We start from the raw sequence: 25,004 nt of genomic DNA, 5'->3' as shown, positions 1-25,004 counted from the left end.
CTTTAATCCTTTCCACTAACCTTTCCATTCCCTTGTCATCTCCTATTTTTCTTCTACTATTTTTCCACTGTCACCGTTAACAATTTGCACTCTGTCTTACATGTTTTGTCTTTGGCAGATTCTGAAGTTTAGAAACTAACAAACAATATTCACAACACTGTGACAATATATGTATATTTCATTAGAGAATCAAGCATGGATGGATCATAAAAGAAACAGTCCATGTCTACAGAGCTACTATCTGACAGACCACACACACACACACACACACACACACACACACACACACAAAAGGCCAAAGAATCAAATAAAAAATAGCATTTACTGAAAACTTAATAATGTACTAAGCACTATACATATATTATTTATTTAATCCTCAAAACCACCACAAAGGGGAGGAATTATTAGGCCAACTATGAAAACAGAAACTAAGGGTAAAGTTGTATCACTTGCCCAGGTGAGGACTATCTATGAAGCAGAGCAGGAATCTGAATCCAGTTATGGCTCCAGGGCCTGAACTCTTCACCACTATACTGCTTAATCATACTATTCTTTCACTTTCCCTTTCCTGCTGCTGCTAAGTCACTTCAGTCATGTCCGACTCTGTGAGACCCCATAGACAGCAGCCCACCAGGCTTCCCCGTCCCTGGGATTCTGCAGGCAAGAACACTGGAGTGGGTTGCCATTTCCTTCTCCAATGCATGAAAGTGAAAAGTGAAAGTGAAGTCGCTCAGTCGGTTCCGACTCTTCTCGACCCCATGGACTGCAGCCCACCAGGCCCCTCCGTCCATGGGATTTTCCAGGCAAGAGTACTGGACTGGGGTGCCATGGCCTTCTCCGTTCCCTTTCCCAGCAATGCCTAACCAGTGCTCTGAGGAGCAGAGGGAGTTAGCTACAAAGACTAAGCTTAGGGGGTTAACTAATAACAAAGCTTAAAGTTATTCTGTCTAGATAGTTAACCTGTTCTGAATTGCATGCTCTACTCCAAGTCTTTTTAAACTATTAAAATGACACTATATTCAGCCTTTCAACTCACCAAATCTGGGAAGCATTAAAGCCTACTGCTGGACTTTATAGTATACAAAAGTCTAGTTTAAGTGACTTTCCCTGTTTGCATATAAAAACCATGAAATAGAACATTCAAAGCACAGCCAATACAGAAGTCTTTAAAACTCAGGGATGAAACTTTTAAAATGAAACTTCCTTGAAGATACAGGTATCATCTCAGATCATATTTTTCAACTGGGGATGAGTTAAAAGGGTTAGCGAATTACCCTATATGATGTTGTTTCTTACTACATTATATCCAGTATATAGCCATAAAGTAGTCTGGTTTCATTCCAAGTTATCTTTATTTCTAACATTTACACTGTGAAGAGAACCTCATTTAAAGGCCAACTCCTCCTTATGATTTCCAAGCACAGACGATCACTGACCTCACCAAGGCACTGGGGTGCTAAATTCACTCAAAAAAAAAAAAAACATCACCGGCCAGTTGTAAACCAGGTTCTCCTAATACTGACTTCTCCAATCACAGCCTAAACCCTGACACCTTTTTGATCTACCAAAATGTACTGCTATACTGAATAACGCTAACTACTTTAGGGTTTATCTCCAGTGAAGCTGTTCTTCAGGAAACAGCTAGTTCACTATACCTCACCTACAATTCAGAACCAACTTTTAAATTACAGTAGCACCCAATGAGACGTGGGTTAAGACAGGATGTTAGTTTCAAGAGCAGCTCTAGAGCTGACGGCCACTCATCCCGTCTACCAGTTTTCCACAGATGTCCTGAACTCCAGTAATTTGTTATTTGGCGCTTTTTATCCATTTGTTTACGTATGTCACTCCCTTTAAGCCGCGAGCTTCAGGATAAGTGAGCGTGTGACATCTTTGCGTCCCCTAGGACCAGCACAACGTCTGACACACAGAGGTTCTGAAAGTCTACGTGTAATTAACCACAGGACCAGGAAGTCTATACTGCAAAGGAAAACGAAGAGGAAACGTTTTCACTAGAAGGTTAAGGAATCAATTACCCTTTAGATGACTACAGACGTTGGGCCCATTTGGGCTAAACAGCCCTACTTTCCTGTAACTCTTTATAGTGACCAGGCAATGCGGCCACTTGCCCCGGACAGCCTGAGACCTTCCGCCTTCAGGCTCCCATCCCAGCCTGCGGATAGCGCTGGGAACATCAAGGGACCTCCATATGGACTCGGCCCAGCTTCGGCAACGCTTCAGCCCGGGACTAAACTCTGGCCGCGTCTTCCTGCTGCAGGCCGTACCATGACAGAGCAATTCGAGTGGACCAAAGGCAAACGCGATTCACTCACCTACTTGGTAGAGCCGTCCCTCGGGAGAAAAAATGGTAATGTGCCGGTCAAAACCAGCGCTGGAACCTCGGGACATGGTGCACCACTAATTCCAAGCACAATCTCGGGCCCCGTAGCTCCCGCACCAGGCGTACAAACCCCTCCGGAAGTTGCTACGACTGCTTCCGGGGCATCGGCTGGCTTCTTCCGCTCTTGCGCACCGAAGTTAAGACCCCAGCGCGGGGAGAGCTCCAAGGCCCCGCCTCTGGTGGGGGTGGGGAAGAGCGGGTTCTTCGACTTGAGCTTGCGCCAGCCCCAGTTGTGGGCGGCTTGAAGATTGCAGGTGAGGTTCGGCTTGTGGCGGTTTAGAGCTTTCATCTGGAGAATGAATTGACTGTAGCAAGAGCAGAAAAGCTTTCCGGGGTCTCGAGTAGTGATTTGCCTCCCTGAGTAATCGCGTATTGAAGTCTCTCGTTAGTTTGGGTACCTGTATATGTAGCCTGGATCCGGCTTGCTGGCGTTCTTAATGTTTACCCACTGGCTTTCTTCCTTCCTTCTTTTTTTCAACTGGAGTATAGTTGCTTTACATTGCTGTGTCAGTTTCGCTGTACTGCAAAGTCAGTTAGCCCTACGTATACATATATCCCCTCCTTCTTGGATTTCCTTCCCATTTAGTTCACCACGGAGCACCAGGTAGACCTTGCCTGTGCCGTACAGTAGGTTCTCATGAGTTATCTTCTTTATACACAGTGAAAAAAGTGCGAGAGAAGTCGCTCAGTCGTGTCCGACTCTTTGCGACCCCATGGACTGTAGCCTACCAGGCTCCTCAGTCCATGGAAGTTTCCAGGCAAGAATACTGGAGTGGGTTGCCATTTCCTTCTCCAGAAGATCTTCCCAACCCAGGGATTGAACCCAGGTCTCCCGCATTGCAGGCAGACGCTTTACCGTCTGCCTGGGAAGCAATATACACAGTAGCAGTGTATATATGTCAATGCCAGTCTCTCAATTCATCCCACTCCCCTCCCTCACCCTTTGGTATCCATACCTTAGTTCTCTACGTCTGTGTCTCAGTTTCTGCTTAACAAGATCATCTTTACCATTTTCCTATTACCACATATATGCGTTAATATACAATATTCGTTTTCCTCTTTTCTGACTTCATTCTGACAGTCTCTGGGTTCATCCACGTTTCTGCAAATGACAACTTTCTATCCAACCACTTTCTTTCCTGCTATGAGAGGGAGAAATAAATGGATCGCAGCTGCTCTGGCAGTGAAAGTGAAGTCACTCAGTCATGTCCGATTCTTTGCAGCCCCATAGACCGTAGCCTACCAGGCTTCTCCATCCATGGGATTTTCCAGGCAAGAGTACTGGAGTGGGTTGCCATTTCCTTCTCCAGGGGAATCTTCCTGACCCAGGGTTCAAACCCAGGTCTCCTGCATTGCAGGCAGATGCTTTACCCTCTGAGCCACCAGGGAAGCCCTGGCAGTAGCCAGTTAATTTTAGGTACAGAAGGGAAAGGGTGTTGCTAGCCACTCCAGAGCAGAATTTTATTCTGGCCAGGTAAGATCTTCCTTTGGCCAGGAGCTCTGGTCAGTTTTGTCTTAAAAGTGGAACTTAAGTTGAAATATAGGTGTAATGGGGCTTCCCTGATGGCTCAGACGGTAAAGAACCTGCCTGCAATGCAGGAGACCTAGGTCTCTGGGTCTGGAAGATCCCCTGGAGAAGGGAATGGCTACCCACTCCAGTATTCTTGCCTGAAGAATTCCATGGACAGAGGAGCCTGGTGGGCTACAGTCCACAGAATTACAAAGAATCAGACACAACTGAGCGGTTAACAATAGGCAATATAGGTGTAATAAAGGAATCAGTAGCCTTGATTGATAATGAACAAGAACGGAAGGGACAAGGCTCAAAGCAGGCTTGTGGTAGATGAAGTAATGAGAATAATTTCCAAACAGGCAAGGTAGCTCTGGGAGAACAGCAAGTGACTTTTGAAACTGTAAAATGTGCCTGTTTTGACCTACCCCAAGACACACACTTCTGTTTAGTGACTGTAAAATGCAAATCAGATGTTAAACTAGTGTAGCTGGCCCAACAGCTTGTGTACTAGGAAAGCCAGCTATAACAAGAGTCTGGCACTTCAATACCAGTTGCAAGTAATATTGAAGAAGGAATTCTTACCTCTTTAATGTATTTCCTCTTAAACTCACTTTCCATTTAAAGGAAAAAAATTTTAAGAGCCTCCTAAGGAGTTTCTTAAGGAAGTTCTAGTTTCTCAAGAGTATTTTTTAAAAAATAAACTTCTGTTTCATTACTAAAAAAGAAAATCCAAAACTGAAACTCAATTAAGAAAATACTAAGTGCAGACATCATTTCTGGCACACAGGGTACTTTCCGGCTCCCTCTGATTCCCAAGTGTCCTGATGAAAGGTATTCCTAGGTTTAGGTCCCTATCCTCAGGACCAACTCCTCCTGACACTGAGTACTTTTTTTTCTTAGACTCTGAGCAAGCCCCTTAGACTATAACTCCAAAAGTTCACCTGAATAGTCATAGATAAAACGACCTCTCTGTAAGGTTGCTTGGAGGGTGAACTCACTCAACAACCCCCTCTATGATGGTATTTCCTCAAAACTAGGTCTCTGGCTGTATCAGTCTCCAGTGCTGAGTCTTCTCTAATCGCCTATGGGGTATTTTTCACATTGAGACACATAGTACCTCCAAACCTAACATGTTTAAAACAGAACACACCTCATTCCATCTCTTTTCTCCCAAGCCAGTTAGTTCCCTTCCCTCACAATACATTTTCTAAGTCCTCAGAGTCAAACCCTTGCAATAGTTGTCAGTTCTCCTAAACCTCCCCAGGTAATTCTGATCCTTTTTATTCTGCTCTCCTCTTTTCCATCATATAATTCATAATTTTGCTCACTGTTTATTGTCTCTCCTCACCCAACCCAAGGGCCAAGAGGGCAGGAATCTTTGTTTTGTTCACTTGTACAGCTCAGGTAGCTTGAACAATACCTAGCATATATTAAAGTGCTCAATAAGTTTTAGCTGAATGAATGAATTCCCTTATAGCACAGAGGCTAGGAGTGCATCCCTTTCTATTTAAACTTGAATTTAAGTCCCATTTGTGACAGTTACCAGATATCTGACCTTATGCAACCTCCTCAAGGGTGGATTCTCTTTATGGGGGCTGTTTAGGAGATTAGATGAGAGAAGGCAAGAAACTGAGGTACCAGACAAGATACCTAGCACATAATAAGCACTCATTAAATGATGACTGTGATTGCAGCCTTCCAGTAACCAAATCCTGTTGATTCTCCCTATGGGATAACTCCTTCTGCTTCTCACTCCCACTGCCACTGCCTGGATTAAGACCAGTTGGCATGGTCTGGCACAGTAGAGTCTCTTCCTGTTGATCACACTCTTGGAATCATTTTCCTGAGCAACATCTCATTGAGTTGCTTCTCTGCCCAGACTTCTTTGAGGTACTCAATAAAATTTAGTCTTGAACTTAGCTGACCTGTGCCTTTCTTTTCAGCCTTGTCTTGCAATTCATCCTCCTATTTCCACTGCAGGGCTACATTCCATGGCACAGCTCTGAGATACACTGCCTGATCCCTCCTCAAGCTCTCCAGTTCCCTCACTCCCCTATTCCTCCTGTAAGGACACTCATTCCAATCTCCTCAGCTAAGAAGCTCAGATTCACCGATCTGCCTCTTTCCCCCTATATGCCCAGTGCATATAATTTGAATTTTTATTACTCTGAACCAAATAAAATGGCCATTTTTATAGGTCAAAAGCATCACATATTGGTAATCATGTGATTTAACTTAAAAGAGCTCTAATAGGCTTCACTAAAGATTGCCAAAGCAGGACTTCCCTGGTAGTCCAGTGGTTAAGAATCTGCCTGCCAATGCAGGGGATATGAGCTCGATCCCTGGTCTGGGAAGATTCCACATGCTGTGGAGCAAGTAAGCCTGTACATCAGAGCTACTGAGCCAGCAAGGCTAGAGCCTGTGCTCCACAACAAGAGAAGCCACCACAATGAGAAGCCCTCACATTGCAATGAGAGTAAGCCCGTGCACAGCAGCAAAGACCCAGTGTAGCACAGAAAGAAAGATGAGCAGAACCTGAATACCTTTTATCTTTGTATTCTCTACGACCCTTGCTATGGGGCTTGGCTCATAAAAGTTCAGTAAATGAACTGAAAACTGTAGAAAGACAAGGGAACAACTGAGAAATTTTTTCATAATTGCCTTTCCTTCCCACATAGACATGACTCTCAGTGAAGCACCCTGGGTGTACCCTACCATGCAGTGATGGAATATCTAAAATCACACACACATTGGCTATGAGAATTATTTCATAGGCTCAAATAAATTCTGATCCTCTGTTGAGGTTGCATTTAAGCTGGGCCCTAAAAGAGGCCTAGGATTTTGCATGGCATATACTTATTAATGGTGAGGGACAGAGAGGCCTGGTGTGCTGCAGACCACGGGGGTCACAGAGTCAGACAAGACTTGGTGACTGAACAACAACAACAACACAATTACCCTAAAGGATACTTCCTGCAAGGAGTCAACTTCATTTTCAATACAGTGCAAACTGAAAGCTAGAATTAGAATATCAGGCTCCTTGAGGGCAGTGGCCATATCTGCTCCTGAGTGTATCATCAGTGCTTGGCATGAAGTAAGCACTCTGATCATTCACTGAATATGCACTCTCACCACTTGGGTTTTGTACTATGTTGAACTGTTTTTATTCGAAGAGATTTGTGAATAAATGAGAAATCCGAACTCAAAAACCTAAAAGGCCAGAGATTTTATATTAGAATTTGAGGTTTTTTTCACAGGCAAATAGATTTCCTCTGGGAAACCTTTCAGAAAGACGAACCCTTTGCTAATTCCATTGCTAAGGGAAATCCCCAGGAAACAGAGACTTCAAGAATATGTGCCTTGGGTGTCAAGCAGCAGCTTAACTGCTCACCCAGGTGGACTTCCCCCTGGGCTGGGGAGCTTTCATGAAAGTCTGGGTACGAATACTCCTGCAGCTTTAACACAAGCCTATGGGGGCAGACTTGCTGTGTCTGTGTGGAAAATTTGATCTTCCTCTCTGTGGGGCCACTAAGTTAGACATTCTGAAATGACTTTCTGGTTTTTTGAAAAATTTTAGAGATGACTTGACATCTCGTGAGTCTTGGAAAATCTCCTGGGGGCCTCCATTTGGCAAGGCCCACATTCTCCCCTGGGGGTGGAGGTAGGTGGAAGGTAGGGGTTACCCACAAGGCAAAGGTAAAGTAGCAGCGTAGATTCCCAGGGACTGCAGACACGCTGAATCACATGGCGTTTAAAGGCAATATAAGAATTTAGCCCTTGGCTTAGGATGCTCTGCTGGTGGTTTCAGTGAGCCAGGGAATATACAAATGAAGCGTATCTGTGTTTCCATGTGATAAGCAGGTGTTGAAACACTGGTAGGTAGAGTATCTTAGGAGAGTTAGGATGCCCCAAAAGTCCACTGTGGCCATGAAAGAGCTGGACACATAGCGGCTCTGGCTGATCACCTGAAGCGAGGTAGCTCCCTGGTCAGACCATCACCAATCAGGTGCCTCAGTAGAGGACTGAGGGCAAGAACCTGGTTCTATTTGTATCTTTCTCATACCAATCGAAGTCCTTAAGTTCTTTCTGTACCCCAGCAACTATGGTAGGGTACCTAAGAGCTGTCATTCTGGCTGAATCCTGGGGAAAGAGAAAACGGTGATTTCTCTGTACTCCAGTTCTACTATACAATTTATGGGCAAAGGAGAGCGACAAATGGAGCCTCAAATGTGGTGTGGGATGTGCTACTGTGACTTACATAAGGCACATGGTTATGTTTCTGCTCAAAATCTCTTCAAACCACATTCCAGTAAAGTAATATTCCCCAATGCTCTTGGCCATAACACCCAGCGTGTGGTTCTCTCACTCTCCAGTACCAGTGGTGGGTACAATATGGTGTCTGTCGACACAGCAGTCACAAATTATCATTGCCCTGCTACTCCGCCCTTTCCTTACCAGTCTATATAATTCTGTGCCTGGAATTCGATCAGTCATCTCCAAAAATGGTAACACTGTCCTTTGATTTGAAAGGGAATAAACTTGTATTGGCTCAACCCAAAGGACATTTTACTTAACTATATCTATCCAGGAACTCCTTCTAGAGAGCCAAAACCTTTAGCTTTCAGGTCACCCTTGATTTTTAGCTGTAACAACTTTAGAATTACCCTCTTACAACTTTTGATGCTTCTCCTGTTTTTCCAAACTCCCCCTTTAAAGGAAGACCCAATGCTTGACGGATGACTGAGCTCATTTCTGAAAGCCAAGGACTTAGAGAAACACTAAGAATTCTCATGGGTCTCCCCAGAGTACTGGAAGCAGCAATGGAAGACCCCAGCTGGTCTGGGCTTAACCGTTGGTGGTTTTTTAACATACAACTTCCCCTTAGGCATGATAACACAGGAAGCCCTTCAGAGCTTGAGAGAACAGCAAATGTTCCAGTGAAAAATAAGATTGGGGAAGGGAGGGGCCCGAGTCCTGAACAGGGTCGGGCTTTGCTCCAAGTGTCAAGCACTGGATTTGGATCTGACGCTGGCCAGAGATCACCTGGTGACCACCACCTTGATTTCTTCTCTCAAACAGGTGAGCATGCTGTACCTACCCTTAAAGGCATGGAGGAAAAAAATATTAAGCACTACAAAGAAAATAAGTCACCTACTAAAGACTTGCTTCTGCCTTTGTGAAAGGAGGGGACACCGGTGAATAAAGCCTGGATCGGTGGTTGTTTTGCTCTTTCTCTAGCAAGAAGGAAGCCAAGTACTGCACCAGGCTACACTGTATGCTGCGACTGTTCAGAAGTGAAACTCAGTCTGTTTTGTTAACTTTGAAAGCAGCCAGTTCTTACCCACCCTGTCCTGCACACATGTAGCCTCAGCCATGAATGTGGACAGAGGATGGGAATTGTAAGCATCAGTCAGTTCAACGAGATTTTCACACCCATGGCGCATCCCTATATCTTGGGGTCTTTGTGAATGTTATTTGACTTCCTTCACTCTACTAACTCCAATTTCACCTCACACCCATTCCAGCCCCCTGATCAGGTGGGGAAAGGGGGGTGCAGAAGTTGGTCAGGCACTGAGAGGATGAGTCAAGAACAGAGAGGAAATAAGACTCAACAGCCTTCCCTTCAGCCTGGAGATACTTCCTCTTCCTTGAGGTTTCCTAATTGGCTTCCTCTCATTCCTATTTTCTCACCGCAAAATTAAGTCATCGCTGGTGCTCAGAATAAGCCCAAGTTCTCTTGAGATAGCTGGGGGAGAGAGAGCAAATGAATGAGGTGTCTAATCATTATAACCAATATTTTCAGTCACTAATTTAGGAACTAGTTCTTGAGAACCCAGGTACCGATGGGAAAGCAGCAGAGTGCTCCAGTTTTATTTTCTGCTTGCTTTGATAAACCGCAGCTGAGATCCGCAAACTTCTCCTAGTGTGCAATTCATCCATCGTGGTGAGAAAAAGGCAAGTTTCAAGAATCAACCATAGACAACAGATTAAACACTTTTCCAGACTAGAGACTCTGAAATGATATCTTACAGGTGCAGAGCAAATTTTATTCCAGTTTTCATAGTCTATGTAGATGCCTAATAAATATTTAATTCTTTTAAAACATGGAGGGGGTTAAATAGTATGATCAAAGAGGGTGGCATTGAGAGGTTATCATTATTTCTTGAAGATCAGTCAAAGCACCAGACGCCAAAGACTATGCTCCTGAGCTAGCCAGCACACACACAAAATACCAAGGAGCAAGAGGGGGAATTCACTCAAAGGAGAAGTGGGAATCAGAGGTAAAAATCAGGAAGACATTTTCAAACAACTTCTCCAAAATAATTCAACCAGCATTTATTGAGCCTCTTCTATGGGCAAGCAGCTGGACTGGTTGCTCTGGAGACACACAGATGAGACAGATGGGGCCCCGCTGGAATTCAGTGGGCAAGAAAGATGAAACACAAATGAGAGCAATGCTAAGTACGGGGCAGCTCATGATACATAAGGTAGTGTCCAACAGAGCACGGCAGATGGGAAATGACCATGGCCACAGGGAATGCAAGCTGCCTGCTGAAAGAAATATGTCTGAGCTCAGCCTGGGGGGACAAGAACTCTGACAGATTTGTTAGCTGTTAGGGGCAGTCTGAGTGGCACCATGATGCAACGTGGACTGGGAGTGGCCAAGAACAGGGAGACAGAGGAAGAAAAAAAGAGTCTGTGTTTAGGTCATGGTAATGGCTTAGCCTGACTGGGACACAAAAATGTTCTGGAGTACAAATGCAGGGAGGAGGCCTTGAATGCCAAGTAAAGGAACTGCCGTGGCTGGAAGGTAATGGGGAGACATTTAATGTTTCCGAGTAAGGAAAATGGCATGATGAGCATTACACTCCCAGAAGATAAACTTGGTATATTTATGAACTGTAGATGGGGATATCAATCAGGAGGCTACTGCTATTAGTCCAAGTGAAAGTTTGAGAAGGTGTGAACTGGGGTGGTAGTTAGGGGAATGGAAAGGAAATAAGATGCCAGAGATTTTAAAATAGCTCTCTGCTCATTAAACATGATAAACTATTCATAGCATTATTTCTAATAGGCAAAGCCTAGAAGCTATCCAAATGCCCATCAAAGCAGACTGGATAAACTGTGGTATATTCACACTGGTGTTAGTCACTCAGTTGTGTCCAACTCTTTGTGATCCCGTGGACTGCAGCCCCCCAGGCTCCTCTGTCCATGGGATTCTCCAGGCAAGAATAGTGGACTGGGTACCTGTTCCCTTCTCCAGGGGATCTTTGCGACCCAGGGATCAAACCTGGGTCTTCTGCATTGCAGGCAGATTCTTTACTGTCTGAGCCACCAGGAAGTCCATATTCAGACTATAGAACATTACAGAATAATGAAAATGAATGAGATACAATTACATGTGACAATACAGATGAACCTCCCACAATACTGAATGAAAGAAGCCAGGCACAAAAAAACACATCCTGAATGATTCCATTTACATAAAACATAAAAACAGGCAAAAAAAAAAAAAATCTGTACTATTAGAAGACTAGACAGTGGCTACCTTTATGAGGGCAAGAGATGATGGAAGCGAGCACAAGGGGGCACCTGGGTTCTGGTGACAAGCATGATGAACAGGCTGATAAAACTACAATCTGACTTTCGTTCTCCCACTCTTCCTTTCATTTTTCCTGCCTTAGACAAAAACTCTGGAAAGCCCCCTTACTTTTCTGTTCCTCTTAGATAATATGCAGTGCTATGGTCACTTTAAGTCACCAATGCAGTATCAGTTCAGAAATTAGAATACACAGTTCTATACCAACAGATTCTAAGCAGTACTGTATCATTTTTTTCCTGCCAGCTTAGGTAAGTTTCACACTAAAGCTTCCAGTGGAAAGGGGTGGGGGCATGGTTGACTTTTCCTTCCTGACCACTCCTGGCTCAATTTTACACCTACCTCCCTCATACCAGCCACCTCCACCAGCCAAGGTGGAGGACAGGTAAGGCTGGGTGTCTTAATGCTTTCTAGGCCTAGCAGCTGTTTATAGCTGGTGTCTCTGGTGAGCCTGACAGATAGTTAAAATGGATGCTTCCTGCTTGGCCACTTTTCTAGGCTCTTTGGTGGTTCTCTGCTGAGTCCATCTATTTTTATATGTAGGTGGCTACCTGTACTCTTTCCTCAACCCCTGGCCATCTAGAAGTTCCCCTCCAGGCTAAGAAAAAGTAAGGCAACTCTCTTTCCACCCAGCTGGCCTCCATCTGGCCCTTGGGGCAGCTTTAGGGCAGCAGCCCTCTCTGGCTCATTTCCAGTGTCCCTCGTCAGCTCTGCTGTCATCTTCTAGCTTTGCTGGCAGAGTCAGGCCCATCCAAAGAGGCTTCAGCTTTCACTGAGGTTGGTGACTTCCCCAGACTGCTGAAGGAGCCCCAAGTCTTCCTATTGAGGCGATTTCCCAGGGTCCTAAGGTCAGAGGGCACCAAGGAACTGGAAACCTGGCCACAGCTCTCTATAAAGAAACATCTTTATCTTTTTCCTTCTTCTGACTCTCTTACATCTTTGGCCTGGTTGAGGGGATTTCAAATCCTAAAAGATGATGCTGTGAAAGTGCTGCACTCAATATGCCAGCAAATCTGGAAAACTCAGCAGTGGCCACAGGACTGGAAAAGGTCAGTCTTCATTCCAATTCTAAAGAAAGGCAATGCCAAAGAGTGTTCAAACTACTGCACAATTGTACTCATCTCACACATTAGCAAAGTAATGCTCAAAATTCTCCAAGCCAGGCTTCAACAGTCCATGAACCATGAACTTCCAGTTGTTCAAGCTGGATTTGGAAAAGGCAGAGGAACCACAGGTCAAATTGCCAACATCCGTTGGATCATTGAAAAAGCAAGAGAGTTCCAGAAAAACATCTACTTTTGCTTTATTGACTACGCCAAATCCTTTGACTGTGTGGATCACAACAAACTGTGGAAAATACTTAAAGAGATGGGAATACCAGACTATCTGACCTGCCTCTTGAGAAATCTGTATGCAGGTCAAGAAGCAACAGTTAGAACTGGACACGGAACAACAGACTGACTCCAAATCAGGAAAGGAGTATTTATTTAACTTATATGCAGAGTATATTATGCGAAATGCTGGGCTGGATGAAGCACAAGCTGGAATCAAGATTACCGGGAGAAATACCAATAACCTCAGATACGCAGACGACACCACTCTTATGGCAGAAAGCAAAAAACTAAAAAGCCTCTTGATGAAAGTGAAAGAGGAGAGTGAAAAAGTTGGCTTAAAACTCAACATTCAGAAATGAAGATCATGGCATCTGGACCCATCACTTCATGGCAAATAGATGGGGAAACAATGGAAACAGTGAGAGACTTTATTTTTGGGGGCTCCAAAATCACTCAGATGCTGACTGCAGCCATGAAATTAAAAGACACTTGCTCCTTGGAAGAAAAGCTATGACCAACCTAGACAGCATATTAAAAAGCAAGACATTACTTTACCAACAAAGGTTCGTCTAGTCAAAGCAATGGTTTTTCCAATAGTCATGTATGGATGTGAGAGTTGGACTATAAAGAAAGCTGAGCACAGAAGAATTGATGGTTTTGAACTGTGGTGTTGGAGAAGGCTCTTGAGAGTCCCTTGGACTGCAAGGAGATCCAATCAGTCAATCCTAAAATAAATCAGTCCTGAATATTCATTGGAAGGACTGATGCTGAAGCTGAAACTCCAATACTTTGGCCACCTGATGCGAAGAACCAACTCATTGGAAAAGACCCTGATGGTGGGAAAGATTGAAGGCAGGAAGAGAAGGGGACAACAGAGAATGAGATGGTTGGATGGCATCACTGACACGATGGACGAGTCTGAGTAGGCTCCAAGAGTTGGTGATGGACAGAGAAGCCTGGCGTGCTACAGTCCATGGGGTTGCAAAGAGTTGGACATGACTGAGCGACTGAACTGAACCGAGGGGCCAGGATCTGTGAGGCAGAGTCTCCTTTATTCCTTTTGTAAATTCTGCATGTGCAGTGTCTGCCTCACACTCACCTGGGAATCTTGGTATGTACTGACATTTGTGCCTCAGTGGAAATGGAGACAGAATCCTAATGGTCTGTTACTCAAGTATCTGTTTCAAATTGTGCAGAAGACAAAGAGAACTAAAAATCAACTACAATCCCAGAACCCAAAGATTGTGGAATCAACAAAATGTAACACTGTGGAATCAACAAAATCTTAACCCATGCCAAGACACAGAGTATCATTTTAATCACTGTAACATTTAAAATTATATTTGTCTCTTCCTTACCTTGTTTTGAACATTTCATTATTCCCAATTTTGTTATTCTTCTCAATAACATTATTATGAAGAATATCTTCATGTACAAACCTTTTTCAAAAAGAATTATTTCCTTTGGAGAGGTAGTTAAGAGTTGAATAACTAGCCTGTGACAGATATTTTGAAGGTAAAATCGACATGATTTGCTAATTGAGTAAATAAGTAAGTAAGTAAGTAAGAGGTAAGGAGCAGGAAAAATAAAGTAAGGCAGGAGATCACTTTGTGGGGGTGAAGAGGAGTTGTTTTCATAGTGGTTGAGGGTCCACAGGCTACCAAGGTAGAAATGCTCAGCTGCAAATGGAGAACTGGAAAGAAACCAAGGGTAGAGATGGCTCCTTCCTCTGAGAAGTCTGGCTGTTACACTATGCCTAGGGAAGTACATGTCAGGCTAGAAGCCCAAAGGAATTTGTAGTTAGATGAGGGAAAAGTGAAAGTGTTAGCTGCTCAGTCGTGTCTGACTCTTTGTGACCCCGTGAACTGTAGCCTACCAGGCTCCTCTGTCCATGGAATAGGTAGCCAATCTCTTCTCCATAGGATCTTCCAATCCCAGGGATTGAACCTGGGTCTCAGTATAGCAGGCAGATTCTTTACCATTTGAGCCACCAGGCAAGCCCAAAGATGAGAGAAAGAGCCCATGGAAAGAGATTACCTGAGAGGACAAGTTCTGAAGTTAGCAAGAAAGGATAGTATGGATGCAGGTAGAAAAACTAACCTAGAAAAGTAAGAAAAAGGTGAGGGCAGAAAGTTGTTGGAAAGAGCAAAAACTGATGAGGCTATTAACAGATGGTTCTTAGTTCCTGCTAAGTTCATCTGCCGAGAGTGAGAGTGAGGCTATGACTCAGGACATAGAATCCTGAGTGTTGTATTATAATTATTTTTAAATAACCTTGGAGCTCATTTGAGACTACTCAAAACATGGTCTGTAGCATTGGCATCACCAGGCACATGAGACCTGAACCAACTTTTTAAACAAGATCCTACATCCATCAGAGTGTGAGAGGTATGCTGACTATCTTCCCCACTGAACAGAAAGGAAATGAAGGCTGCAGGAGAAGACCTACTTTTCAAGTTAGGATGAAGAAGATTGGGAGAGCTCCTTCAGGAAACTAATGGGAATTCACTGAAAGATGAAACAAAGAACCTTCAAATGGGAGTGAAGTTCCAGCAGTGTAATTTCATGACTTTTGTAGCAACACTGTGGTGTGTAGCAGCAGAGGAAGTGGACAGATCTCGGGTTACCCAAAGTTAGGTTTAAAATTGGTAAGATGGACACCACAGAAGGTAGAATGAGTAAATGAATCTGAAGTGTTACTGAAAGTGAAAGTCGCTCAGTCGTGTCCGACTCTTTGCGACCCCACGGATTGTGCAGTCCATGGAATTCTCCAGGCCAGAATACTGGAGTGGGTAGCCTTTCCCTTCTCCAGGGGATCTTCCCAACCCAGGGATTGAACCCAGGTCTCCCACATTGCAGGCGGATTCTTTACCAGCTGAGCCACAAGGGAAGCCTTACTGGAAGCACAAGGGAAGTGTTACTGAAGCATTCATGCAATGGATAGTTTAAGGGTAGGGTGGGATGAGAAAGAAAGCAAGCAAAACCAGATGGGAATGGACGAGAGAGGCCTCTAGGTGAGGAAGGAAGAGGCTTAAGAACAGGTCTAGGAACTGAAGGTAGAGATGAAGCAGTGGGACAGGTAAGGAGGGTGTGCTCAAAACGAAGAGCTTGAAAGTCCGATATCCTGAAAGTGGAGCACTTTTACATAGTTTAAAAGATCCAGGTTGGCATCTCCCGGGGGGCATCATCAGAGCTTAAGTGGTTAAGAAACCATGAGAACGAGGACTTCCCTGGTGGTCCGGATGGCTGAGACTCCACACTCTCAATGCAGGCAGCCTGGGTTTGAGCCCTGGTCAGGCAACTAGATCCACATGCCACAACTAAAGGTCCCATCGGTTGCAATTAAGACCTGACACAGCCAAATAAATAAATACAAGTATTGAGGAAAAAAAAGAGAAAGAAATGATGAGACCAGAATATGGAAGCTGTTGAAATCTCTGGGGGTAATAGTAGTGGAAATGGGAGAGAAAAAAACTGCCACTTATAAAGCACAAACTGTTCAATACTGATTTCCTCACAGAAACCTCCCGATCAAAGAACAAAAAGAGCCACATGATTGACTTTAAAAAATAAAAAGCTCTCTTAGTTGTGTAAAGCAGCAAAACTTCCTCAGGCTTTGCCTTCAAATAATTGGTCTGACCAGAGTTTATTTCTTTAGGAGTTGGAGATCAGAGGGCCTAACTTGGAAAAGACCCATTTCTTTAAGGATTTGATTATTCCTGCCAGAACATGGCTAAGGGCCAAAGGACATGATCTTTAATTTGACCCAGTAGCTATCATCAGGGTGACAGTTTCCTGGAACACAAATTTCCTTCTGAACACAAGGAAACCTTGATTAGTGTTTTGTGAGTACACCACCACGTGAACAGGATTTTATGGTGTACAGCAATGCCCTAGCTTAACTTGACTGCCTCGTTTTATGAATTTATATTATGATGTTTGAAGTACATGAGGAAAAAGTGCTAGAAGACTATGAGAACAAGGAAAAGTTTGTTTTTTGTCTGGTGGGAAAAAAAAAGTATTACAAAAGAGCTTACAGAGAATGAATGATCTTTTAAAAATTATGTGGATAAATGTGTAATATATGGGACTTCCCAGGTGGCTCAGTGGTAAAGAATTTGCCTGCCAAGGAGACTCAGGTTCAATCCCTGGGTTGAGAAGATCCCTGGAGAAGGAAATTGTAACCTACTCCAGTATTCTTGCCTGGGAAATCCCACAGACAGAAGAGCCTGAGGGGCTATAGTCTGTGGGGTCCCAAAGGTCAGACACAACTAAGTGACTAAACCACCAACATATATATATGTATATGTGTATACATATAAAACAGGCATAGATATGTATAAAAACTTAATAGTGTTAGACTACTGAGCTTTGCAGCAGAGGACAGAAAAAAATGAAGCTTTGGATTCTATGGCACGGTCACTGGAAAGAGGAAGAAAATACAATGATTTGTTTTTAAAGAATTAATAATACAGTACATCTTAAGTAATAAGTCTGGGTGAGGAACTTACCTTTGGTTTGACCTGCCATATCTACTTCCAGAGGAACCTGTTTCAGGAAGGTGGAGGCCCCATACTATCCTGCCTGGCCAAGATGTCACTCTGCCCCTGAGAGCCAAATGAGGAGCGGAACTGTCAGGGAATTCTAGACATTGACATTCTTGGTTCTGATGCAGTCACAGAAGACACAAGAGAGCTGTATTATTAATGGACTTTCATAAACAACAAAGATCTACTGTATAGCACAGGGAACTATATTCAGTATCTTGTGATAAACTATAATGGAAAAGAACCTAAAAAAAACACACACACACATATATATTTGAATCACTTTGCCGTACACCTGAATCAATGTAATTCAACTATACTTCAGCTAAAAAAACCCCTTTTTTAATTAAAAAAAAAAAAGAAAAGAAAAAAGTGGAATTTCAATATTCAGATGTGAACTAAACTTGATATGTAGTAATATTCTAGCCCAGCTGAGAGTGACAGGATGATCTCAACTGATCTCCTTAAAATGAATTTATGTGTCTATCATATAACAAATTATGATTTCTCAAGCCTTTGCTTCTTGGGTTGGACTTTAACACTGGAAACATTAATGTTGTGATCATTTAAATGTGGTTGAAATTAATCCTACATTAACTTTGTCAGAAGCTACCAAAACCCTGTCACATAACACTGCTATTTACAATAAATTAACAAAGGTCCATCTAGTCAAGGCTATGGTTTTTCCAGTGGTCATGTATGGATGTGAGAGTTGGACTGTGAAGAAAGCTGAGCGCCGAAGAATTGATGCTTTTGAACTGTGGTGTTGGAGAAGACTCTTGAGAGTCCCTTGGACTGCAAGGAGATCCAACCAGTCCATCCTAAAGGAGATCAGTCCTGGATGTTCATTGGAAGGACTGATGCTGAAGCTGAAACTCCAATACTTTGGCCACCTCATGTGAAGAGTTGACTCATTGGAAAAGACCCTGATGCTGGGAGGGATTAGGGGCGGGAGGAGAAGGGGACGACAGAGGATGAGATGGCTGGATGGCATCACCGACTTGATGGATATGAGTTTGGGTAAACTCCAGGAGTTGGTGATGGACAGGGAAGCCTGGCATGCTGCGATTCATGGGGTTGCAAAGAGTTGGACACAACTGAGCGACTGAACTGATCATTGTTATTTGAATAACTTAATCCATTTGATAAGAGTGTACTTTTTAAAGTACTATGGTAGCAAAACAGATTATTTTTAGCTCTTATCTGTGACTAGATAATTGGCTTCCTGTTTACTTCAATTCCTGGTTGAGAGCAAGTTGTATATATGTAGTCTCTGGAAGTATCTGTCAGATACTGCCAAGAGAGACAAAATGTGGGGACAAAAGTCTTCAGGGAATCTTGAAACACCGTAACAGAGGCATGACAAGAGAAAATTGAAGATTATTTCTCAAGATTTATTGCATTTATTCATTGGTGATCCCATCTCTTTTCTTTTGTGGCATTTATTTTCATTAAATACTGTGTGGATCAAAATGGAACTGCAGAAAATTCTGAAAGAGATGGGAATACCAGACCACCTGACCTGCCTCTTAAGAAACCTTAATGCAGGTTAGGAAGCAACAGTTAAAACTGGACATGGAACAACAGACTGGTTCCAAATAGGAAAAGGAGTACGTCAAGACTGTATATTGTCACCCTGCTTATTTAACTTATATGCAGAGTACATCATGAGAAACGCTGGGCTGGATGAAGCACAAGCTGGAATCAATCACTGCCAGGAGAAATATCAATAACCTCAGATATGCAGATGACATCATCCTTATGGCAGAAAGTGAAGAAGAACTAAAGAGCCTCTTGATGAAAGTGAAAGAGGAGAGTGAAAAAGTTGGCTTAAAGCTCAACATTCAGAAAACAAAGATCATGGCATCTGGTCTCATGACTTCATGGCAGATAGATGGGGAAACAGTGGAAACAGTGGCTGACTTTATTTTTTGGGGCTCCAGAATCACTGCAGATGGTGACTGTAGCCATGAAATTAAAAGATGCTTGCTCCTTGGAAGGAAAGTTATAACCAACCTAGAGAGCATATTAAAAAGCAGAGACATTACTTTGCCAACAAAGGTCCGTTTAGTCAAGGCTATGGTTTTTCCAGTGGTCATGTATGGATGTGAGAGTTGGACTATAAAGAAAGCTGATGGCTCAAAAATTGATGCTTTCGAACTGTGGTGTTGGAGAAGACTCTTGAGGGTCCCTTGGACTGCAAGGAGATCCAACCAGTCCATCCTAAAAGAGATCAGTCCTGGGTGTTCATTGGAAGAACTGATGTTGAAGCTGAAACTCCCAATACTTTGGCCGCCTGATGCGAAGAACTGACTCACTGGCAAAAACCCTGATGCTGGGAAAGATTGAGGGCAGGAGGAGAAGGGGACAACAGAGATTGAGATGGTTGGATGGCATCATCAACTCAGTGGACATGAGTGTGGGTAGGCTCTGGGAGTTGGTGACGGTCAGGGAGGCGTGGTGTGCTACAGTTCATGGGGTCACAAAGAGTTGGACACAATGGAGCGGCTGAACTGAACTGAACTGAATACTGAGAGAATATTCTGTCTCCTATATTTTCTTTCATCTCACTGATCTGTATGGCTTCCTCTAAGTAGATCTGTGAATGGAACTTACTTCATTTGTATCATGTAGACTCAAGATTGTCATTGGCTGGGATAAAGCAGAAAAAAGCTGGTCTTCTCTCCTCTGCCCTCAGCCCCACCTCCTGCTCAGGCTGCCTTTTACTTACATCTTTTCTTATCCTTGCTTCCCTCCAGTCTCCTGTGGTGCTATGGGCTTTATAGATGCCTCATTTCCCACTACCCCTCATCTTCCCATCTAATTCCCACCTAGAGTTTCCATATGGAGCAAATAAAAATGTAAGATGCCCTGCTAATTGTGAATTTCAGATAGGCAGTAAGTAATTTTAGGGTAAATAAGTCCCTGCAATACCTGTGACATATTTATACAGAAGAACTGTCATTTATCTGAAATTCAGATTTAACTGGGAGACTGTTAAATTTCAGTCCCAGCCCTGAAAGAACTCAGACCTAAATCCCACAATGTCATCACACTGGCCTGTGTTCCTCCACTCCCAGTCATTCCCACAAGGGTTCCCTAGATGTTTATCACTCTAGAAATTCCAGGTTGCTGAAAGATGGGCAAAAGTATCAGGTCCAGGACTCCGTTTAGCTTTGCCCTCAACTATCCTGGTAATTTTGATTTTTAGCAAAGACTCACCATGATGGGCCAGAATTCAGGTGCCTACCTAACATATCCTTCCTTTCTATGCCTCCTTTAGAATGAAGTTATCAGGGAAAAATAAATCTATTAATAATATGAACACATATGCATTATATAATATCTTAGGACAGTTTTTTTTTAAAAAAGCAAGAAACCTGCTAGAGGACCAGGGAAACTAATTATATTTAAGTACAAACTTGAAGAGAAAAATTCATTTAATGTGAAGAACAAGGCATCTGAGGTGAGACAGTCCCAGCGGAATCCTAAGAGAATGAACTCAGGCTTCTCCTTTGAGATGTTCTCTTTATTGGGTCTGAGAACAGCAGGAGGAAAAGAGAATATAAATTCAGGAGTATGCCAGGGGGAAGTACAAAGCACTTTAGAAATACTTTTCAGTGGCAGAGTTTCAAAGCCTTCGTTGTTCACGGCTGGCTGACTCTAAAGATACTCTCAATCCAGGGCGCAGGTTTTAAAGAATTCCTTCTTCCCACAGTGTCTGGGACTTTGAATTAGACAGGTAGCTTTTGTTTCACTCAGGTGATCAGAATACAAAGGTAGCCTAAGTGCTGGGTACCAGCTGTCTTCATTCAGAGAAAAATCTGTACTCCCCAGGGTTCCATGTCAGTGCAATTGACCCTGAGCAGCCTAGAATTCCCCTCCTTCTAGACAAATGACAGATGCACCTCAATTTACCTCCAGCAGAGATTAGGGGTTTTGTTTTGGAATGGCATCAAAGAGTTCAAAAATCATATAATTTCCCTACCACAATTTTCTACCCTGATGAGCCGCTATGGAAACATGGGCACTTTAAGAGATTGTCCTCCCCGTTCCCTTTCTCTTGTTTCCTACTTTCTCTTTTATAGCTAACAAAGTTTCTAATTCTACACACCGGATGCTCTACCATTCAGGCTGAGTTTTTATGAACTACTCTAGCCTAAATCACAGTGTACAGTACAAGAAAGGCTATTTGGCTGAGAATCAGAAGAGCTGGATTATAGCTGAAATGTCTCCACTAACTAGCTGTGGGATCCAGGGGAGCCATCCCATCTTCCTCATCTATAAACTGCAACTGTTTGGCCTTACATCATTCTTCAAGGTTCACTCCTGCTCCAAAGTCCTACATTCTTTCTGCATCCTACCCTGTCCCTAGGAGCAACTTGGTAGGAATCTGCATTAAGCTTTTAGACAGGCTTATTTAACAAATGCATTTCCCCCTAATTTTCTTAAAACTAGGATAGTTCCTTTAAAAAAAAGTTTAGCTCACTGAAAGCCCAGTGTTCTAAGTATGTAGTTCATGAAATTTAGGAAAAAAGGTTGCATTTGAGAGCATTCTGACTCTTAACATCTTTCAATGCCCTCAATTTATCAGACCCTCGTCTGGAGAGCTCCTTCCTCTGGGGGCAGCAGTGTTGAATCCAATAATGGGTAAGGAGATCAAACATCCCTGCCTCTGTTTTTCCTGGATTGTTTCCCTGTGCATAATATATACCCTACTTATATCTGTGTACCTGGTCTTATGTAAATTAGGTCACTGTTCATTTCACGTAATAACTTTTTAATGCTAATATACTTTTTTCAGTTATGTTGTAAATGCATCAATTTTAAGTGTTTAGTGTGATGAATTTTGACTAACATTATATACACTATGTTAGCACCACCCAGAACCTTCCATCACCCCCACAAAGTAAGTTCTCTTGTGCCCTTATCCTCAGGCAACTACTATTTTGATTTTTTCTAGCACAGATTGGTTTTGCTTATTCTTGAATATGAAATCATATAGTATGTATAAGGAAAAATCTGTTGTAATGTTGCAGACATGAATTTTTTCAGTTAAAATCAAGAAATACATTGCCAAAAAAGGGGGAAAAAATACACTGCTGAGCAAGCAAGTAAAACAGAAACGCAATTATGAAAATTTACTCACTTTGGTAAAGTAAGCCAAACTTGATGAAATGAAACAAATCTATATGATTTAGAAAACCCTCATCCCAAGTGATGGAATTAATCAAAGTGAAAGTCACTCAGTTGTGGCCATCTCTTTGCGACTCCATGGACTATACAGTCCATGTAATTCTCCAGGCCAGAATACTGGAGTGGGTAGCCTTTCCCTTCTCCAGGGGATCTTCCCAACCCAGGAATCGAACCCAGGTCTCCCACATTGCAGGTGGGTTCTTTACCAGCTGAGCCACAGGGAAAGCCCAAGAATACTGGAGTGAGTAGCCTATCCCTTCTCCAGGGGATCTTCCCAACCCGGGAATTGAACTGGGGTCTCCTGCATTGCAGGTGGATTCTTTACTAACTGAACTATCAGGGAAGCCCGATGGAATTCACAAAATGCTGAATTAGTCCTGAAAAGGCATTACAGGATGAAGAAAAATGATCATAGTCTAAAAAGAAGGAAGTGCCCCCTTTCCTCCAACCCAAATCATTGGATACTAAGTAAAAGTTGCTAATAAGCCTTTGACATCTGAGCCAGTTCATCAGAGGATCATAAGTGATTCAGTGTGGGTAGGAGATAACATGTAGAGGATGAGATGATACCAGAAATGGAGAAGGGGTTTACAAATAACCTGGAGCCCAACAGCAGATGGACTGGTTCTGCTATTGATGGACCTGGAAGGGCAGCAAAAAGGATACCAGAAGACCCTGCTGCCCATGTAAGTGGAATGGCTGGCCCAATAAGAGAAAGGCAGGCATCACTCTGTCTTCCCTGGTGGCTCACTAGTAAATAATCTGCCTGCAATTCAGGAGTTGGAGGAGACTCAGGTCCGATCTCTCGGTTGGGAAGATCCCCTGGAGGAGAGCATGGCAACCCACTCCAGTATTCTTGCCTGGAGAATCCCATGGACAGAGGAGCCTGGTGGGCTACAGTCCACAGGGTCACAAAGAGTCGGACATTACTGAAGTGACTTAGCATACACCAATGCAGGCATAACTTCGTATTGAGTTCCCCAACTTCAGATAAGCCTCAAATCCTAACAAATGTTAGGGGGAAAAATGCAACGAGTTATGAAAAGATATTATATCTCATTTAATTAAAAAGTCAACTTATTGATATATAAACCAACTGGACCAAACAGGAAAAACTGAATCAAACAGAACAGAAGCAATGCTCTAAAAAGCATCAACTTAAGAGCTCTGATGCCAACCAGGAGGACACCCAGACACAAGCTTAGCATGGGATAAGAGTCTTTACGTCTTCCGGTGAAGGCAAAGCCATTTGGTTGGCACTTCGTAGGAATATCTTTCCACCAGGTCGTCATCATAAGGTATGTGCCACGAGTCTCCAGTTGTTTGCACCACGGTGTCATAGCTGAGAATATGCTGTTGAATTAAAAAGGGAACCACACATTGAGAACAACACTATAGGAATATCTGGCCATTTCCCTTTCTTTTCTGACGATTTCTTAGTTTGCTTCAGAGATGTATTCTTTGTCTTACTTTAACAATGGATTTTCAAAGAGCAGCCAGCTCTGTGAAGATGAATCCTGGTGGTAGGAACGGTGGGGGTTGGAGGGTAAAACAGGAGTTAGGATTAACAGATACACATTACTACATATAAAAGAGAAGACTTCCTTGGTGGTGCAGTAGATAAAGAATCTGCTTGCCAGTACAGGGAACATGGGTTTGATTCCTCATCTGGGAAGATTCCACATGCCAAGGAACAACTAAGCCCATGCACAACAACTGCAGAGCTGTGCTCTAGAGCCCTTGAGCCCCAACTACTAAAGCCTGCACGCTCTAGAGCCCAAGAGCCAAACTAATGAGCCCCTGTGCCCCAACTACTGAAGCCTGTGCATCTAGAGTCTGTGCTCCACAACAAGAGTAGCCCCCACTCTCCACAATTAAGAAAAAACCTGTGTGCAGCAATGAAGACCCAGTGTAGCCAAAAATAAGGAAAAAAGAAGAAGGAAAAAAAAGGACTTCCTCACTTAAAAAAAAATAGGTAAACAACAAGAACCTACTGTATAGCACAGAGAAAGATAAACAGTATAATAACCTATAATGGAAAAGAATCTGAAAAAGAATATATATATATACATACGCATATACAAACATCCACACACACACACATATATGTATCTACCATTGTATTACTGCTGCATACTTGAAGTTGACACATTGTAAATTAACTATACTTCAATTAAAAAAAAAAAGAACCCTATTGTTAGGAGTTCCTTTTTGGGGAGGTTTCATTTTTAAGGTTAAAGATCTCTATAAGAAAAAAAAATGTATATTCCTTTTTTGTCTTTAATGATTTTGAATGAAACAGAGAAAATTTTCAAATATACAAAAATAAAGAAACAGCACAATTAATTCATATATACCCATTACCCGGCCTCAAAAATCATCAAAATTCATGGCTAATCTTACTTAATCCATT

At 42.9% G+C, this 25,004-nt stretch overlaps 2 protein-coding genes and 1 long non-coding RNA gene across 8 annotated transcripts in view; 1 reads left to right on the top strand and 2 right to left on the bottom strand.

Moving 5' to 3' along the window:
• The window catches only part of PSMA6 (proteasome 20S subunit alpha 6), a 38,766-nt gene extending 21,318 nt beyond the window's left edge, over positions 1 to 17,448 (bottom strand). The window contains exon 1 of one of the 2 annotated variants that reach the window (XM_024981674.2): positions 17,360 to 17,448. In XM_024981674.2, the coding sequence (XP_024837442.1) occupies positions 17,360 to 17,378 (19 nt within the window). In that variant the 5' untranslated portion in view covers positions 17,379 to 17,448. Of the gene's footprint in view, positions 1 to 2,333; positions 2,473 to 17,359 lie in introns of those variants that run through there. The other variant, NM_001045962.1, reaches the window with a different exon arrangement.
• Positions 2,569 to 14,205, top strand: LOC132343372 (uncharacterized). The gene is made up of 2 exons (XR_009492179.1): positions 2,569 to 2,660; positions 8,999 to 14,205. It is a non-coding gene; the product is annotated as an uncharacterized lncRNA (long non-coding RNA).
• PRORP (protein only RNase P catalytic subunit) overlaps positions 17,361 to 25,004 on the bottom strand; it is a 138,518-nt gene continuing 130,874 nt past the window's right edge. For 3 of the 5 annotated variants that reach the window (XM_024981855.2, XM_024981857.2, XM_024981856.2), the window contains one exon: positions 17,361 to 23,944. In XM_024981855.2, coding sequence (XP_024837623.1) covers positions 23,813 to 23,944 — 132 coding nt within the window. In that variant the 3' untranslated portion in view covers positions 17,361 to 23,812. The remainder of the gene's footprint in view (positions 23,945 to 25,004) is intronic. The other 2 variants (NR_198897.1, NM_001435125.1) reach the window with 1 other exon arrangement.

The sequence above is a fragment of the Bos taurus genome, chromosome 21, assembly GCF_002263795.3.
Source record: "Bos taurus isolate L1 Dominette 01449 registration number 42190680 breed Hereford chromosome 21, ARS-UCD2.0, whole genome shotgun sequence".
NCBI classification, from domain to species: domain Eukaryota; kingdom Metazoa; phylum Chordata; class Mammalia; order Artiodactyla; family Bovidae; genus Bos; species Bos taurus.
The sequence above is the reverse complement of the archived record's forward strand: the minus strand, read 5'-3'. Positions and strand labels throughout refer to the sequence as shown.